Source organism: Pleurodeles waltl, chromosome 11, assembly GCF_031143425.1.
Source record: "Pleurodeles waltl isolate 20211129_DDA chromosome 11, aPleWal1.hap1.20221129, whole genome shotgun sequence".
Lineage (NCBI taxonomy): Eukaryota > Metazoa > Chordata > Amphibia > Caudata > Salamandridae > Pleurodeles > Pleurodeles waltl.
The window spans coordinates 737,686,960-737,705,507 of record NC_090450.1 but is presented as its reverse complement, the minus strand read 5'-3'; the positions used below and the strand labels follow the sequence as shown (position 1 = coordinate 737,705,507).

General features: G+C 47.0%; 1 protein-coding gene across 2 annotated transcripts in view; it reads left to right on the top strand.

The window, feature by feature from the left end:
- The window catches only part of AIFM3 (AIF family member 3), a 240,676-nt gene that overhangs the window by 120,070 nt on the left and 102,058 nt on the right, over positions 1-18,548 (top strand). For both annotated transcript variants that reach the window (XM_069214439.1, XM_069214438.1), the window contains 2 exons: positions 1,945-1,989; positions 15,627-15,723. In XM_069214439.1, coding sequence (XP_069070540.1) covers positions 1,945-1,989; positions 15,627-15,723 — 142 coding nt within the window. The remainder of the gene's footprint in view (positions 1-1,944; positions 1,990-15,626; positions 15,724-18,548) is intronic.

Genomic DNA, 18,548 nt, shown 5'->3' with positions numbered 1-18,548 from the left:
ACTGCAGTTACAATATCTATGGTACATCTAAAGGGTCTCTGAGTCCCTCAATGTACCTGTCTTTCTTTCTCTCTTAACTCCATCCATCTCATATCTCATCTCCTTCCTCCCTTTTACCTACTCCTTCCTATCCCCTTCATTTGTCTCTCTGTTCTTTCTCTCACTCGCTATCTCCTTCTTTAACATCCTTATTTCTGACCCATTTCTCTTCCTTTCTCCTTACCTCTTTTGTGCAACCTAATAATTTTCCTTTCCTCTCTCATCTTTATCTCCTGCTACCATCCTACCTCTTTTTTCTCGTATTCTCTTCTTTCAATGTTTCCTTTTCTTTCAACTCTTCCCTATCTCTTCTCCATTTCTCCCATTTCCGCCATTCCACCACACTCCATCCACATGCCTGAAGGGTAAACACAGTGCTAGGCCCAGGCAGTCTCTGTGTTCGCAAAATACTGAGTTGGTAGCCCCTGAAATAACTGAGGTTCATGCAGGGCAGACTGGTCCCCCTGCCAACTCTAGGCCCCAGTGCCACTGCATCAGCTGCACTACTGATAGTTACATCCCTGTGTACAGTGCACAGGGTGCCTGTATGTCTGCTGATCCATGTACACAAGTGTCTGTATACCTGTTGTCCTTTTAGTAAATAGATGCCCGCCTCTATGTTATTTGTATGGCCATCCATACATTTGTTTTTCTATCTGTCTGTCTATTTATATGTGCCTGCTTGTGTTTGGTGGGATTATGTGTCTACTTGTATGTTGGTTTGTGGGGATGAGTATCCGTATTTCTGCTTCAGAGCATAGGGTCCTGTATGTGTTTTGGCGGTGTGCATAGATAGGATGAGCATGAGTATCTTTATGTATGCTGGACTGTGAGTTCATTCATGTCTCTAGGCAAGTTGCTCCCTCTCTACTTATGTCTGCACATGTTGTGCTACTATGTATTTGTGTAGTTCTCCATTCACTTGGCCTCTTGGCACTATGCGAAGATTCGGTCTGGGATTGTGATTCATCCAGAGGAGGTTCTTTAACAAGGAATATTGTTTCCAGACACATTGGTGTGAGTGGGTGGCTTGGAAGGTATTAGTTCTCTACACAGAGGTGCTCTGAAAGAAGGTGGGGATCTTGCATCCTTTTAAGTTAACACATGAATTTCGAGTGTGTAGTGCATTGGTTCTGGTGGTTTGCACTCACGGTTTGATGTCTGTTGCCTAAATGATCTCTGTTATGGTAGTATTGTCAAGTAGGGGCTGTGGACTTGTGCCCTTTCTAAACGAACGATCGCACTTGGGTCGCTCTGACACCATGCATGTGCAACTGGGACTGAGCAGCTTCATAAATCTGGAGTAAAGCACTGCAGTGCAAATCGCTGTGTTGTGTTACCCTGTAAGGGAGGCTTTCCATGGGTGTTGCATGGGTGTTCCGAGGCAACAGCCATGGATGTGGACCATTCCCAGATTTACCGGAAGTGGTAGACCTGGGAATGCAGCAAAATGCTACACCTTCCCAGTGAGGCATAACAAGGCGAAATATCTTTATGTAGCACACATAGAAAGAAGACTATGCCTCAGGGAAATGTTTTGTGCAGGAAAATGCCCCTTCCTGCACAAAGAAGCAATCCTCCTTACAATGCAGGCACCCTAGCATCATGGTGCAAGGGTGGCTGCATTGGCACAAGGCAGCCAAAACAGCAGCACAGGGAAAAAAGCAGGAATGCACAGAATTCTTTTAAAAATGGTGCATTCCTGTCCTTAACCTGTGATGCAGAGAAGCAAGGTAATTTGCTGCTCTGTGCCACAGTCCTATAAATATGGCCCTAACTCTTTGTAGTACAATATTTGTGTTTGTTCATGTCTAGTTTTTAACGGGAACATGCCATCTGAAGTTCTTGCTTCTCTGTCTTCTACCTGCATCATTCTGCTAATTTCTTTTCTTTATTGATTTTCAGGTCAGAATCGAGAAGGAGAGAGTCCATATTCGAGCTAGCAAACAGGTAAGAAGTGAGTCAAAGCAATCAAGATAATTTATAAAGCACTAATTGCTGAACAAGGCGACTATGCACTACTATCAACAGTCTCATCCAACCCATGTAGGACTATTTTTAAAGTTTTCCAGAATGGCATGCGTTGATTGATATTCCTTATTTTGTCCGGCAAGGAATTCCAAAGCGGGCAAACCTTAGTCGGGAAAGCCATCCCACCAGCCTTCTTTCTGATCCTCTATGGTGGGATTAATAGTTACTAAAAACAGATTCTGAAATATCACTGCAAGGGGACTGCTGAGAGTCATTAATAATGACTATTTCTCCCTTATGTGCCTTCACTCGCCTCTTCAATTTCTTTACTTCCTGAACCCTTTAATCTGACTCTTTCATTTTACCTCACATATACATTCTATACTCGCCTATGCCATTATGTACCAACAAACACATTACCAACCCTCACTTCATTTCTCTTCCATTCTTTCCAAAATTCTCCAATCCCTGCTGCTCTTTCAGCTCTTTTCCTGTATTGACTCTCCTGCATTATTTCTTCCTCTATAATCTGGCCTTCTCCTGGCCCATTTTACTAAGAATGCCTCAATATCTGATACTTGTCTCCCAATCTTTTCCTGTAATTCTAAACTTACTTCTGTACTTATCTGTCTGTATCTTTTTTTGACTATTGGCTATCCTTTCACAGCTTCAGACGTGCTTCAATGACTGTCACTGGGTTGGTTCTTCAATGGCCTCTGGTTCACCATTTTAACTTCACTACCTGTGTACAGTGGTCTGGTTATCTTCTCCTTCTCATCCACTTCTCTATGGCACAGCTCCGGGATTTCCATACACGGAGTTTGCGCTATGAGTCAGTCCTCTGCTGCCATTGGCTTTCAGGTCTTTTTCATTGTTTGTGTTAGACCTGACATGTCTTAGGGTGGTCACCCCTAACTTTTTGCCTGCCTCCCTCCACTTTTTGGACTCTGTTTTGCTGGCTTTTAGACTCTGCGCACTTTACCACTGCTAACCAGTGCTAAAGTGCATATGCTCTCTCCCTTTTAAACATGGTAACCTTGGATCATACCTGATTGGACTATTTAATTTACTTATAAGTCCCTAGTAATGTGCACTAAATGTGCCTAGGGCCTGTAGATTAAATGCTACTAATGGGCCTGCAGCACTGGTTGTGCCACCCACTTAAGTAGCCCCTTTACCTTGTCCCAGGCCTGCCATTGCAAGGCCTGTGTGTGCAGTGTCACTGTCACCTCGACTTGGCATTTAAAAGTACTTGCCAAGCCTAAACCTCCCCTTTTTCCACATGTAAGTCACCTCTAATGTGTGCCCTAGGTAACCCCTAGAGCAGGGTGCTGTGTGGGTGAAAGGCAGGGCACGTACCTGTGTAGTTTACATGCCCTGGTAGTGTGAAACTCCTAAATTCGTTTTTGCACTACTGTGAGGCCTGCTCCCTTCATAGGCTAATATTGGGGCTGCCCTCATACAGTATTGAAGTGGTAGCTGCTGATCTGAAAGGATTAGGAAGGTCATATTTAGTATGGCCAGAATGGTAATACCAAACCCTGCTGACTGGTGAAGTTCGATTTGATATTACTATTCTAGAAATGCCACTTTTAGAAAGTGAGCATTACTTTGCACTTAAATCTTTCTGTGCCTTACAATCCACGTCTGGCTGGGCTTGGTTGACAGCTCCTTGTGCATTCACTCAGACACACCCCAAACACAGGGTACTCAGCCTCACTTGCATACATCTGCATTTTGAAGGGGTCTTCCTGAGCTGGGAGGGTGGAGGGCCTGCTCTCACACAAAGGACTGCCACACCCCCTACTGGGACCTGGCAGACAGGATTGAACTGAAAGGGGACCTGGTGCACTTCTTAGCCACTCTTTGAAGTCTCCCCCACTTCAAAGGCACATTTGGGTATAAAACAGGGCCTCTGCCCTACCTCATCAGACACTTGCTGGAGAAGAAACCTGAACCAGAACCTGCATCCTGCCAAGAAGAACTGCCTGGCTGCCCAAAGGACTCACCTGACTGCTTTCTACAAAGGACTGCTGCCTTGCTGTTGCCCTGTTGCCTTGCTGAACTCTTGTCTGGCTGTAAAAGTGCTCTCCAAGGGCTTGGATAGAGAGTTGCCTCCTGTTCCCTGAAGTCTCAGGACCAAAAAGACTTCTCTTTTTCATTTGGACTCTTTGTGAGCCGAAAATGTCGAAGCACAGCTTGCTCCGCGGCGAGAAAAACGCTGCACACCAACGCTGATCGACGCAACGCCTTCGGGACGACCCGAACTTCGACGCACGGCCTCGCAAGGACAACGCCGCCTGACTTTCAGAGGAGAAATCGATGCGACGCCTGCCGTGAGATCGAAACTTTGACGCGCAGCCCCGCGGAACGACGTGCAGACGGAAAACAAGCAGGAGAATCCACGCACAGACCCCGGGACATCTGGTAATCCCGCGACCCACAGAAAGAGACTGTCCACGCGCCGGAAAACGACACACGACTTCCACGCGTGAAAAATAACGACGCAAGTCTGTGTGTGCAGGGGAGAAATCGACGCACACACCATTTTTCCACGTATCTCTTCTTCTGCGGCCCTTTGCGGAGATTTTCCACTTTAAACCAGGTACTTTGTGCTTGAAAGAGACTTTGTTTGCTTTTTAATGACTTAAGACACTTTATATCACTTTTCAGTGATATCTCTACAATTTCACATTGCATCTTTATTCGTTTTGACCTACAATTATCCAGATAAATATTATATATTTTTCTAAACACTGTGTGGTGTATTTTTGTGGTGCTATATGGTGTTATTGTATGATTTATTGCACAAATACTTTACACACTGCCTACTAAGTTAAGCCTGACTGCTCGTGCCAAGCTACCAGAGGGTGGGCACAGGATAATTTTGGATTGTGTGTGACTTACCCTGACTAGAGTGAGGGTTCTTGCTTGGACAGAGGGTAACCTGACTGCCAACCAAAAACCCAATTTCTAACATTAGTGATCAGCGGTGAGGATAGGACTTGTATTTGTGCAGTGACATACAGTAGCTCAGTATTTCACTACCTACCCACAGTTGAAGGTCAACTTGATTTGAATCTCTTGTTTTGCAAATTCGTTTCCTGACAATTTTCAAAAACTAAATCCTCACTCAACATGTCTCTGACTGGGTCTCAAGTAGGAGACTTTGACCTAGCCCTGTTGGATACATATACGGTCAAACAGCTAAGAGGGTTCTGCAGGGTGATGAGAGTACCCACCCAAGGGACCTGCAAAAAGGAGGACTTTCAAGTGGCCCTGAGGGCCTGGGCAGAAGCACATTTAGAGGAGGATGATGAGGAAGAGGAGCCAGAAAATGACCCCTCATAGGATTTGTTTCTATCAGTGGATGATGTTACCACTGCAATTGTGCCCCCTTCCAGACCAGGGAGCAGTGTCTCTGTGCAAAGCCTGACCGCAGAGGAAAGGAGAGAAGAAAGGGAGTTCCAATTGCAAATGGCAAAACTGTAAATTGAGGCCCAACAGGAAGACAAGAGGGCAGAGAGAGAAGCCAAACAAGCTGAAGCTGAAAGAGCAGCCAAACATGTGGAAGCTGAAAGAGCTTTGGCTGAAAAGAAACTATTGTTGGCTCATGAACTGAGTCTCAAGGAGCTGGAGATCAAGGCGAGACAGTCTGAATCCAGCAATAATGGTGGCAGCATACAGACAGGACCTGCTGGAGAAAAGAAGGTTTGTATACCCAAAAATGTGGTGCCCAGTTTTGTGGTGGGAGATGACATAGATAAATGGTTAGCTGCTTATGAAGTTGCACTAAGGGCTCATGAGGTTCCTGAAGGGCAATGGCGGGTAGCTATGTGGGGTTATGTGCCGCCATTGGGGAGGGACACACTTCTCACATTGGATCAACCTGATCAAAACACATACCCACTTCAGAAAGCCACTTTACTTGCCAAGTTTGGGCTGACCCCTGAGGGATACCGTCAGAGGTTCAGGGACAGCACCAAACAAACCACACAAACATGGGTAGATTTCTTTGACTTTTCCAGGAAGGCACTGAATGGATGGGTGTGGGGCAACAAAGTAGATCATTATAAAGGGTTATATGACTTGATTCTGAGAGAGCATATGCTCAATACTACTTATACAGAGTTGCGCCAGCACTTGGTAGATAGTAAGCTGACTGATCCTAGGAAGCGCTCTGAGGAGGCGGACCTCTGGGTTAGCACCAGAGTGTCCAAAAAGGTACCTGGGGGGGACACCCACAAAGGTTGTCAGGGTTCCCAACAGAAGAAAGAGGGGGGAGATAAACTTACAGATAAGGAACTCTCCAAAGGCCCCCAAAAGAATTCCCAGGGAGGGGGTGACAACCATTCCTGTTCCAGATTTGGGAAAAGCCAGGGAGTTATGAGAAATCAGGGAGATCCAACCCCAAATGCTTAGAGTGCTACCAGTCTGGTCACTATAAAGGCGACCCCCAGTGCTCCACGAGGGCACCGTCCACTACTGGACAGACCCCTGGGTTGACTAGTGTAGCGCTCAGGGGGGAGATGGTCCTAGATAGCTTTGGGAGCAGGTAGAGATTTCCCTAGTGTCCCTGGGAGAAAGTGAAATGGTGCCCCAAGCCCACATGCCCCAAAATACTTCCAAGTACAGGCAGTGGGCCACCATTGATGGGCAAAAGGTGGAGGCTCTGCGTGACACAGGAGCCAGCATGACTACTATCAAGAGCCAGCTGGTGTCAACAGAGCAGATAGTCCCTAATACATTCCACCAGGTCATAGTGGCTGACAATCGTATGAGACACCTACTGGTGGCTCTGGTTCCCTTTGAGTGGGGGTGGGGGGTCTCTGGTACTCTGAAAGTAGCTGTGAGTCCTGTAATGCCTGTAGATTGTCTGTTGGGCAATGATCTTGAGCATACTGCTTGGAAAGAAGTAGAGCTCAGATCTCACCTGGAGATGTTAGGGTTACCTGAGTGGGTCTGCATGACCACACGGTCCATGGCTGCCCAGGAAGGGAGTCAAGGGTGTCTGGAGCCTGGAAAAATGGCCCAGACAGCTGCAAAGAGGAAGGGCACGAGGCGCGGGAAACCCGCCAAAAGTGTTCCCACGGTGGTGGACGAGGCCCCTGAGGAGGAGGAGGCCCCTGAGCCCACTGGGGAGGACATAGCGGACCTGGGTAACCTACCTGAACTTGCTGGCTGACAAGTAGAGGGAGGGCCAACCAGAGCGGAATTCTGCAAGGCGCAGAAGGAATGCCCCGCCCTTGAGGGTCTGAGGAAACAAGCCACAGCCCAAGCAGCAGGTGACGCCTCTGGCACTCACCATATTTACTGGGAGAATGATCTCCTTTACAGTGAGCGTAAGGTTCCAGGTCCTGGGGCAGCCAGTGTGTTGGTGGTCCCCCAGTGTTACCGGAACTTCCTACTGGGTCTGGCTCACAACATCCCCCTGGCAGGACACCTGGGCCAAGACAAGACCTTTGACAGGCTTAACACCCACTTCCATTGGCCCAGAATAAGGACAGCCTCAGATAACTTCTGCAGAGCTTGCCCCACCTGCCAGGCTAGTGGGAAGACAGGGAAGCGGCTTAAGGCTCCCGCTCCCAGTCATTGGCACCCCCTTTGAAAGGGTGGGCATCGACATTGTTGGTCCCTTTGACCCAAAAACTGCCTTGGGCAACAGGTTTATCCTGGTTTTGGTGGACCATGCCACCCGCTATCCAGAGGCAATCCCTCTGAGAACAGTGACTGCACCGGTGGTGACCAGAGCCCTGTTGGGAATATTTACCCGTGTGGGATTCCCTAAGGAGGTTGTGTCGGACAGGGGCACAAACTTCATGTCTGCATACATGAAGTCCATGTGGGATGAGTGTGGGGTGACCTACCGGTTTACCACCCCTTATCATCCTCAATCCAATGGGCTTGTTGAGAGATTCAACCAGACCCTGAAAGGCATGATTGGTGGCCTGACTGATGCCATGAGGCGTAAGTGGGACGTCCTCTTACCCTGCCTGTTGTTTGCTTACAGAGAGGTGCCCCAGAAAGGGGTGGGGTTCAGCCCCTTTGAGCTTCTCTATGGTCACCCTGTCAGGGGACCCCTAAGCTTTGTTAAGGAGGGCTGGGAGAAAGCTCCCAAGTCACCTCCCCAGGATGTGGTCAGCTACATGCTGGCCCTCCGCAACCAAACCCAACGCTTCTGGAAGCAGGCCCAGAGTAACCTTGAGGCCATTCAAGAGGTGATGAAGGAGTGGTATGACCAGAAGGCCACTCTAGTTGAGTTTGGGTGATGGAGCCAGTAGAGCCCAGGGCTCTCCAGGACTGCTGGACTGGCCCCTTTGAGATCAAGGAGCGTAAAGGGGAGGCCACTTACCTTTTGGACCTCAAGACCCCTAGGCACCCCCTATGGGTCCTCCATCACAACCGGCTCAAACCTCACTTTGAGAGGTCTGACGTCAGTATGCTCCTGGTCCCAGATGAGGGCATGGAAGAGGAGAGTGAACCTCTCCCCGACCTCCTCGCTGTCAAAGAAGGGGATGGGTCAGTGGGGGGTGTCATTCTCTCTGACTCCCTGACTCTAACCCAGAGAGGGGACTGCTAAGAGCTGTTAGAGCAGTTCTCCCCCCTGTTCTCCCTTACTCCCCGACTAACCCACCTCTGTGTTCATGACATTGACACAGGTGACAGTCCCTCTGTAAAGAACAAAATTTACAGGTTGTCGGATAAGGTGAAGGCCAGCATCAAGGAGGAGGTCTCCAAGATGTTGACTTTGGGGGTTATTGAGAAATCCAGTAGTCCCTAGGCCATCCCTGTGGTATTGTTCCTAAGGCTACTGCCCCAGGTGCGAAGCCAGAGCTCCGGTTCTGTGTGGACTACCGGGGTCACAACTCAGTCACCCGGACTGATGCTCACCCCATCCCCCGAACTGATGAGCTCGTTGACAGGCTAGGCGCTGCCAAGTTCCTGAGTACGTTCGATCTTACTTAAGGGTACTGGCAGATCGGCCTGACTGAGGGGGCTAAAGAAAGATCAGCTTTTTCCACCCCTGATGGCCATTACCAATTCCGGGTGATGCCATTTGGGCTGAAAAATGCCCCCGCTACCTTCCAACGGTTGGTTAACGGGGTCCTAGCTGGTAAAGATGCCTTCTGTGCAGCTTACCTAGACGACATAGCTGTCTATAGTTCCAGCTGGGAGGAACACCTGCTCCACCTCAAGGAGGTACTTCAGGCTCTGCAACAGGCAGGCCTGACTATCAAGGCTAGTAAGTGCCAGATTGGGCAGGGTTCCGTGGTGTACTTGGGACACCTAGTAGGTGGTGGCAAGGTGCAGCCACTCCAGGCCAAGATTGAAACTATCAAGGCCTGGCAACCACCTAGAACACAGACGAAGGTGAGAGCCTTTTTGGGCCTCACTGGATACTGCCGCAGATTCGTCAAGGGCTATGGTACCATTGTGTCCCCCTTGACAGAACTAACGTCCAAGAAACAACCTAGGTTGGTGAATTGGGCAGAGGCTTGTCAGAAAGCCTTTGATTCTCTGAAGGAAGCCATGTGCACGGCCCCCGTGCTCAAGGCCCCTGACTACTCTCAGAAATTTATTGTGCAGACAGACGCATCAGAGCATGGCATAGGGGCTGTTCTAGCACAGCTGAATGAGGAGGGCTCAGACCAACCAGTAGTCTTTATTAGCAGAAGACTATTACCACGGGAACAAAGGTGGAGTGCTATTGAGAGAGAAACATTTGCTGTGGTCTGGGCACTGAAGAAGCTAAGACCCTACCTGTTTGGGACTCACTTCCGAGTTCAGACAGACCACAGGCCCCTCAGATGGCTCATGCAGATGAGGGGTGAGAATCCAAAACTCTTGAGGTGGTCCATTTCCCCACAGGGGATGGACTTTACGGTGGAGCATCGCCCAGGGGTTGACTACGCCAATGCTGATGGTCTCTCCAGATACTTCCGCCTTAGCGATGAGAGCTCCCAGGAGGTCGGGTAGCTCTCCCCACTTTCAGCTGGGGGGGATAAATGTTAGACCTGACATGCCTTAGGGTGGTCACCCCTAACTTTTTGCCTGCCTCCCTCCACTTTTTGGACTCTGTTTTGCTGGCTTTTAGACTCTGCGCACTTTACCACTGCTAACCAGTGCTAAAGTGCATATGCTCTCTCCCTTTTAAACATGGTAACCTTGGATCATACCTGATTGGACTATTTAATTTACTTATAAGTCCCTAGTAATGTGCACTAAATGTGCCTAGGGCCTGTAGATTAAATGCTACTAATGGGCCTGCAGCACTGGTTGTGCCACCCACTTAAGTAGCCCCTTTACCTTGTCCCAGGCCTGCCATTGCAAGGCCTGTGTGTGCAGTGTCACTGTCACCTCGACTTGGCATTTAAAAGTACTTGCCAAGCCTAAACCTCCCCTTTTTCCACATGTAAGTCACCTCTAATGTGTGCCCTAGGTAACCCCTAGAGCAGGGTGCTGTGTGGGTGAAAGGCAGGGCACGTACCTGTGTAGTTTACATGCCCTGGTAGTGTGAAACTCCTAAATTCGTTTTTGCACTACTGTGAGGCCTGCTCCCTTCATAGGCTAATATTGGGGCTGCCCTCATACAGTATTGAAGTGGTAGCTGCTGATCTGAAAGGATTAGGAAGGTCATATTTAGTATGGCCAGAATGGTAATACCAAACCCTGCTGACTGGTGAAGTTCGATTTGATATTACTATTCTAGAAATGCCACTTTTAGAAAGTGAGCATTACTTTGCACTTAAATCTTTCTGTGCCTTACAATCCACGTCTGGCTGGGCTTGGTTGACAGCTCCTTGTGCATTCACTCAGACACACCCCAAACACAGGGTACTCAGCCTCACTTGCATACATCTGCATTTTGAAGGGGTCTTCCTGAGCTGGGAGGGTGGAGGGCCTGCTCTCACACAAAGGACTGCCACACCCCCTACTGGGACCCTGGCAGACAGGATTGAACTGAAAGGGGACCTGGTGCACTTCTTAGCCACTCTTTGAAGTCTCCCCCACTTCAAAGGCACATTTGGGTATAAAACAGGGCCTCTGCCCTACCTCATCAGACACTTGCTGGAGAAGAAACCTGAACCAGAACCTGCATCCTGCCAAGAAGAACTGCCTGGCTGCCCAAAGGACTCACCTGACTGCTTTCTACAAAGGACTGCTGCCTTGCTGTTGCCCTGTTGCCTTGCTGAACTCTTGTCTGGCTGTAAAAGTGCTCTCCAAGGGCTTGGATAGAGAGTTGCCTCCTGTTCCCTGAAGTCTCAGGACCAAAAAGACTTCTCTTTTTCATTTGGACTCTTTGTGAGCCGAAAATGTCGAAGCACAGCTTGCTCCGCGGCGAGAAAAACGCTGCACACCAACGCTGATCGACGCAACGCCTTCGGGACGACCCGAACTTCGACGCACGGCCTCGCAAGGACAACGCCGCCTGACTTTCAGAGGAGAAATCGATGCGACGCCTGCCGTGAGATCGAAACTTTGACGCGCAGCCCCGCGGAACGACGTGCAGACGGAAAACAAGCAGGAGAATCCACGCACAGACCCCGGGACATCTGGTAATCCCGCGACCCACAGAAAGAGACTGTCCACGCGCCGGAAAACGACACACGACTTCCATGCGTGAAAAATAACGACGCAAGTCTGTGTGTGCAGGGGAGAAATCGACGCACACACCATTTTTCCACGTATCTCTTCTTCTGCGGCCCTTTGCGGAGATTTTCCACTTTAAACCAGGTACTTTGTGCTTGAAAGAGACTTTGTTTGCTTTTTAATGACTTAAGACACTTTATATCACTTTTCAGTGATATCTCTACAATTTCACATTGCATCTTTATTCGTTTTGACCTACAATTATCCAGATAAATATTATATATTTTTCTAAACACTGTGTGGTGTATTTTTGTGGTGCTATATGGTGTTATTGTATGATTTATTGCACAAATACTTTACACACTGCCTACTAAGTTAAGCCTGACTGCTCGTGCCAAGCTACCAGAGGGTGGGCACAGGATAATTTTGGATTGTGTGTGACTTACCCTGACTAGAGTGAGGGTTCTTGCTTGGACAGAGGGTAACCTGACTGCCAACCAAAAACCCAATTTCTAACATTAGTGATCAGCGGTGAGGATAGGACTTGTATTTGTGCAGTGACATACAGTAGCTCAGTATTTCACTACCTACCCACAGTTGAAGGTCAACTTGATTTTAATCTCTTGTTTTGCAAATTCGTTTCCTGACAATTTTCAAAAACTAAATCCTCACTCAACATGTCTCTGACTGGGTCTCAAGTAGGAGACTTTGACCTAGCCCTGTTGGATACATATACGGTCAAACAGCTAAGAGGGTTCTGCAGGGTGATGAGAGTACCCACCCAAGGGACCTGCAAAAAGGAGGACTTTCAAGTGGCCCTGAGGGCCTGGGCAGAAGCACATTTAGAGGAGGATGATGAGGAAGAGGAGCCAGAAAATGACCCCTCATAGGATTTGTTTCTATCAGTGGATGATGTTACCACTGCAATTGTGCCCCCTTCCAGACCAGGGAGCAGTGTCTCTGTGCAAAGCCTGACCGCAGAGGAAAGGAGAGAAGAAAGGGAGTTCCAATTGCAAATGGCAAAACTGTAAATTGAGGCCCAACAGGAAGACAAGAGGGCAGAGAGAGAAGCCAAACAAGCTGAAGCTGAAAGAGCAGCCAAACATGTGGAAGCTGAAAGAGCTTTGGCTGAAAAGAAACTATTGTTGGCTCATGAACTGAGTCTCAAGGAGCTGGAGATCAAGGCGAGACAGTCTGAATCCAGCAATAATGGTGGCAGCATACAGACAGGACCTGCTGGAGAAAAGAAGGTTTGTATACCCAAAAATGTGGTGCCCAGTTTTGTGGTGGGAGATGACATAGATAAATGGTTAGCTGCTTATGAAGTTGCACTAAGGGCTCATGAGGTTCCTGAAGGGCAATGGGGGGTAGCTATGTGGGGTTATGTGCCGCCATTGGGGAGGGACACACTTCTCACATTGGATCAACCTGATCAAAACACATACCCACTTCAGAAAGCCACTTTACTTGCCAAGTTTGGGCTGACCCCTGAGGGATACCGTCAGAGGTTCAGGGACAGCACCAAACAAACCACACAAACATGGGTAGATTTCTTTGACTTTTCCAGGAAGGCACTGAATGGATGGGTGTGGGGCAACAAAGTAGATAATTATAAAGGGTTATATGACTTGATTCTGAGAGAGCATATGCTCAATACTACTTATACAGAGTTGCGCCAGCACTTGGTAGATAGTAAGCTGACTGATCCTAGGAAGCGCTCTGAGGAGGCGGACCTCTGGGTTAGCACCAGAGTGTCCAAAAAGGTACCTGGGGGGGACACCCACAAAGGTTGTCAGGGTTCCCAACAGAAGAAAGAGGGGGGAGATAAACTTACAGATAAGGAACTCTCCAAAGGCCCCCAAAAGAATTCCCAGGGAGGGGGTGACAACCATTCCTGTTCCAGATTTGGGAAAAGCCAGGGAGTTATGAGAAATCAGGGAGATCCAACCCCAAATGCTTAGAGTGCTACCAGTCTGGTCACTATAAAGGCGACCCCCAGTGCTCCACGAGGGCACCGTCCACTACTGGACAGACCCCTGGGTTGACTAGTGTAGCGCTCAGGGGGGAGATGGTCCTAGATAGCTTTGGGGAGCAGGTAGAGATTTCCCTAGTGTCCCTGGGAGAAAGTGAAATGGTGCCCCAAGCCCACATGCCCCAAAATACTTCCAAGTACAGGCAGTGGGCCACCATTGATGGGCAAAAGGTGGAGGCTCTGCGTGACACAGGAGCCAGCATGACTACTATCAAGAGCCAGCTGGTGTCAACAGAGCAGATAGTCCCTAATACATTCCACCAGGTCATAGTGGCTGACAATCGTATGAGACACCTACTGGTGGCTCTGGTTCCCTTTGAGTGGGGGTGGGGGGTCTCTGGTACTCTGAAAGTAGCTGTGAGTCCTGTAATGCCTGTAGATTGTCTGTTGGGCAATGATCTTGAGCATACTGCTTGGAAAGAAGTAGAGCTCAGATCTCACCTGGAGATGCAACACTGTGTGGTGTATTTTTGTGTTGCTATATGGTGTTATTGTATGATTTATTGCACAAATACTTTACACATTGCCTTCTAAGTTAAGCCTGATTGCTCGTGCCAAACTACCAGAGGGTGGGCATAGGATAATTTTGGATTGTGTGTGACTTACCCTGACTAGAGTGAGGGTTCTTGCTTGGACAGAGGGTAACCTGACTGCCAACCAAAAACTCAATTTCTAACAGTTTGCCATTGGTTGGTTAGGCTGTCTATCATGGTACTGGCATTCTGAAGATAGGCACATCAAGTAGTCCTTTTGTTATACTTCAGATGCCACATGATCTGTACCTTTTCCCATTCAGCTGTATCTACTATGCCAACAGTGCTTAATTTGTGAATAAAAACGTGCCGGTGCCCAAAGCTCTCCTTTGAGACACGCAGCTTCTGCAATTAAATGTGCAGGCACAGAACACTGAGGCAGCATAATCCTAAAGCCGTCTTAGGCCTCTTTAATCCATTTACAGCCACTACCTACACACTTAGCTCACTCTTGAAACTTTCTGCTTTCTGCCTTTGTGCGCTTTTCAGTCTTGCTCTTCCTCTGTCTTTCTCATGTGTCTTTTACTCGCAGTAAACGCCCGATGCAGAAAGATAAGTGCGGCCCCAGAAATAAGTGTCGGTGCCCCCCACGGCTCAAATTAAGCACCGCATGTCTACCTTCCAAACACATTATACCTTGCCATTTTACCTCATCAGCATACCTCAACAAAAATCACACCTCTTATCATAGTTACCTGCCATGACCTGGTGCAAATGTAGCTCTGCAGTCCTTCAAGCCAATTTCCATGTACAACAATGAAATATTGCATGCAGTGTTCAACATTCAGCAATGTGCTGTTGCAAAATTTTTTTCAAGTACAGTACTACAATAGTGCAGAAATATTCCTACTTTGGCACTCTACTTCTAAGAACAATATCTAAGGTGTAACACTTCATTACATTATGAACTACACAAAGGGCAGTAATGCAGTACTGCTAGCAATTGTACATGTACAGCAGTGCAAAACCGCAAGCAATATTGTGAGTGGAGTATTGTAATTATGCAAGACACTTTCTGAGAATACCACTGTAATACTGCAATTACTGTTCTAGATTCTGCAACACAATATTCCATACAACACTCAACAAGCAAATTAAAGAAATGTTCAAAATGCAGCATTGGCATACTGTATGTTGAGGTTTATTGTTTATTTTTGGACTAATGCAGGATGATCCATGATGTATCAATCAGGTGTATACAAACATAGGATAAGATTGTCATTTATCAACATTATTTGTGCTGTGCTACACAGGGGCTTGCTTTACAGTACAGGTCCCTTTACTGAGCACACATCACCTCCCATTCTTTGTATGCAGGACTGAAATCGTTATGGATATTCCCTTCCAAGACATCTGCAGACTTAACATTGTCAACGAGATGGTAGCGCTTTACTGCCACAACATGTCTTGAACTCCAGCCAACTGTTTGTGACAAAATTGTACTGTCTTTCTGTTCGCAGGCTCTCCAGTCTCAGAGAAGGACCAAAGTGATGGCAAAATGCATTTCCCTCAACAATTACAACACAAGCACTACAAATGTTCTGATTATCGGAGCAGGTACCACAGATTTGGTTGTGGCTAAATTTACAACAGGGTTGGATGCTGGGGCGAAAAACCTAGTAGTGGAATGATTCTGTTGTGTGCTGGGCTTTGCGTGACCAATAGGGAGTCCAGCTTATGTGGCAACGGGAGCATAGCTAAGACCAATCCAGCTATTCCTATCACCTCTCTTTCAGATGCAGCTAACATAAATTGTATACCACATATGGAAGAATCTGCATTTATTTCAACCTTGCAGAATTGTGGGGCACTTGTCCATGATCTGTCTCTTCCTTGGGTGGGCCGCCCAAAGCCACCAGTGAAAAGGTTGTTTGATAATTAGCACTTTGAATGGCAGAGTTCAAACACCCTGTCATAACAGGTCATTTCACCATAAGTAATGTTTTCTTTCAGATATTCCATTCTTTCTATTTAACCCCATATCCTTTTGCAACAAGGACAACAAACTGGCAGCCCTCCATGGTGAACATATCCCTGCCTTCCACAACTTCCGCTAGTGCCCCGGGGTCGGCTTCTGCCAGGAAGTACATATCTTTGCTTTGATCCCATCCTTTTTTGCCCTTGATATCTGGCTTGTCTGACCTCTGTAGTAATCTCCTCATTTACATGGGCTTTGTTTAAAAGGACAGCAGATCTTTTAGGTATAAATATTTCCATCCGTGTACTTTGTTAAATTAAGTCTGTGTGAGCTTACGAGGTGAGCACGTTTACCAAAAGCATATATAGGGTGTCGAACTGAAGGAAAAACCTTTGCTACTGGAACATAAAATGCAGCCATGAATAGTTTCTGCAGCAAGACTCCAGAAACTGCTTCCAATTTTAAATCTAGATTAAAGTTCTTATTTAGTAATCTTTGAAGGAACATCCCATCAACACCAATACTGATCAGATTTGGTTTCTGAAACATCGATGACAGTCCACCTAAGTCTGAAGGCTTCACCTGGTCCTACGTCAAAGCCATTGCCATGATTTCCATCCTGCAAACACCATCGCTTTTCCATCCTGCAAGCTCCAACACTCCATGTCTATGTTTCCCACATACTGTACATAACATGTTTACTTGGTCGTCTGCCTCACTATTTGTATCCTGTTGATTACTCAGTATTGCTCTGCAGCTTCCTTATCAATATTATTACTTCAACCTTCCTAAATATTTGTTTTAAATTTTGTCATTTTGCTTGCTGCGCCTAAAAGCTGGGCTCCTGGTATTTGTCTGGCATGCGCTTGCATGTTATAAAAAACAATAAACAAAGCTGCAGTACTAAACAACAAGCATTGGCAAAGCCAGTCTGTCTCGGCAATGCCTGAGCTATTGGCGTTGTCAATGTGGAATGCATAGCTGAAGCTGTCTGGACCTTATGCCTTGAAAGCATTCACCAGAGAAATCCATATCTCAATTACTAATTGAGATATTGTGCTCAAGTGCGAATTAAATGCGTTGAATGTGAAAACAGCTTTCATGTTGCCCTAGCCAGTGTGCAGCATGGCGTTTGTTGCACCCCCTCCGATTTACAGGGCGAGAGGGCCAGGGACAGAAAACAAGCTTGGGATAAAAGCATTACATGTTACACGTCTTTAAGAAGAGTCTACACATTTCTAGTATATTTAGGTGTACTTATGTGTGCTGGTGTATGTGGGCATATGTTTGATTTTGTGAACGGTGGTCTGTATGTATTTCCATGAGAGTTTATTTTGGCATTTTATGTGTTAAGACGTGAGCGTGGCCATATGACTTCCATGTGTGTCTGAGTGCACAAGTTTGTCTGTGTGTAAAGACCCTTTGCTGTCTTTTGTCTCATGATCCCTTTTCAAATAAAATGTATATACGTGTATCTTCATTTTAGGGCGGAAATAGCAAGATGAGGCGGTGCAGGGAGCTGTGTACTGCCGAGAATGTTGACTGCAGTATACCGTTTCTATTAATAAGAATTCTACAGAGACTGAGAAACTGGAATAGAAACGAGTCACCACCACGCCTGCGTTTGTGTATGGCGCTGGTGACAGGGATATACATTAATTCATTCATTCCACTGCCTGGCTCATTAGCCTTCGGGATTTACTTTAATTGGTCTTTTACTCTGCCCAAGCCACTCAGAGAGTTAGCTTCTTGTTGACACCCACGGCCCTCTATTAGTGTCCAAAACCAATGCCCCTTACCATGAGCACAGTACGGTTTCATTTAGACACCTCAGCAGCACTGGAGGGGCAAGGGGTTGCAGAAGTGGCTGTAGAAGAAGAGCAGTTGGCAGCCATGTTGAAGAATGACAGCTCCAATGCGCAGCCTCCTGTGAGGTGAGCGACCGATGCAGACAGCTTCCAAAGCCACGCCCACTTCAGGGCACCATCTGCACTACCGCCTGACCTACACCACAATTCGAATGTTGAAATAGAAATAATTGAAGGCGGTGTCTAGTATAGATAAAGCGGTGGCCATATTCGACAAGATTATCTTATAGTTTACTATGATGTATGTTAAACTAAAGTGGAATATTTGAAAGGCAATGAAAAGGTTATTTCAAAATTGTAAAATCTACATTTTCCTTAAAACACTTGAAGTTTTATTTTGAACTGTGGCAGATATTTCAGATGTGCTTTGTTGATTAGTCTGTGTCTGGCACAACAATACTAAAATGATACTTTGAATGTAATAGTGGTCCTATAAATTAGCATAAACTGTCCCATGCAATGACAAATCCAAAGCCCACAGATGCCAGAGTAACTCTTTCTGAGGAAGCTGATCTCGGTGGCACATATGTATAGTGGCTATTTTACAAATGTCCCTCCATGTAACTGAAACACGTGTTCTGATTAAAACAATCGGA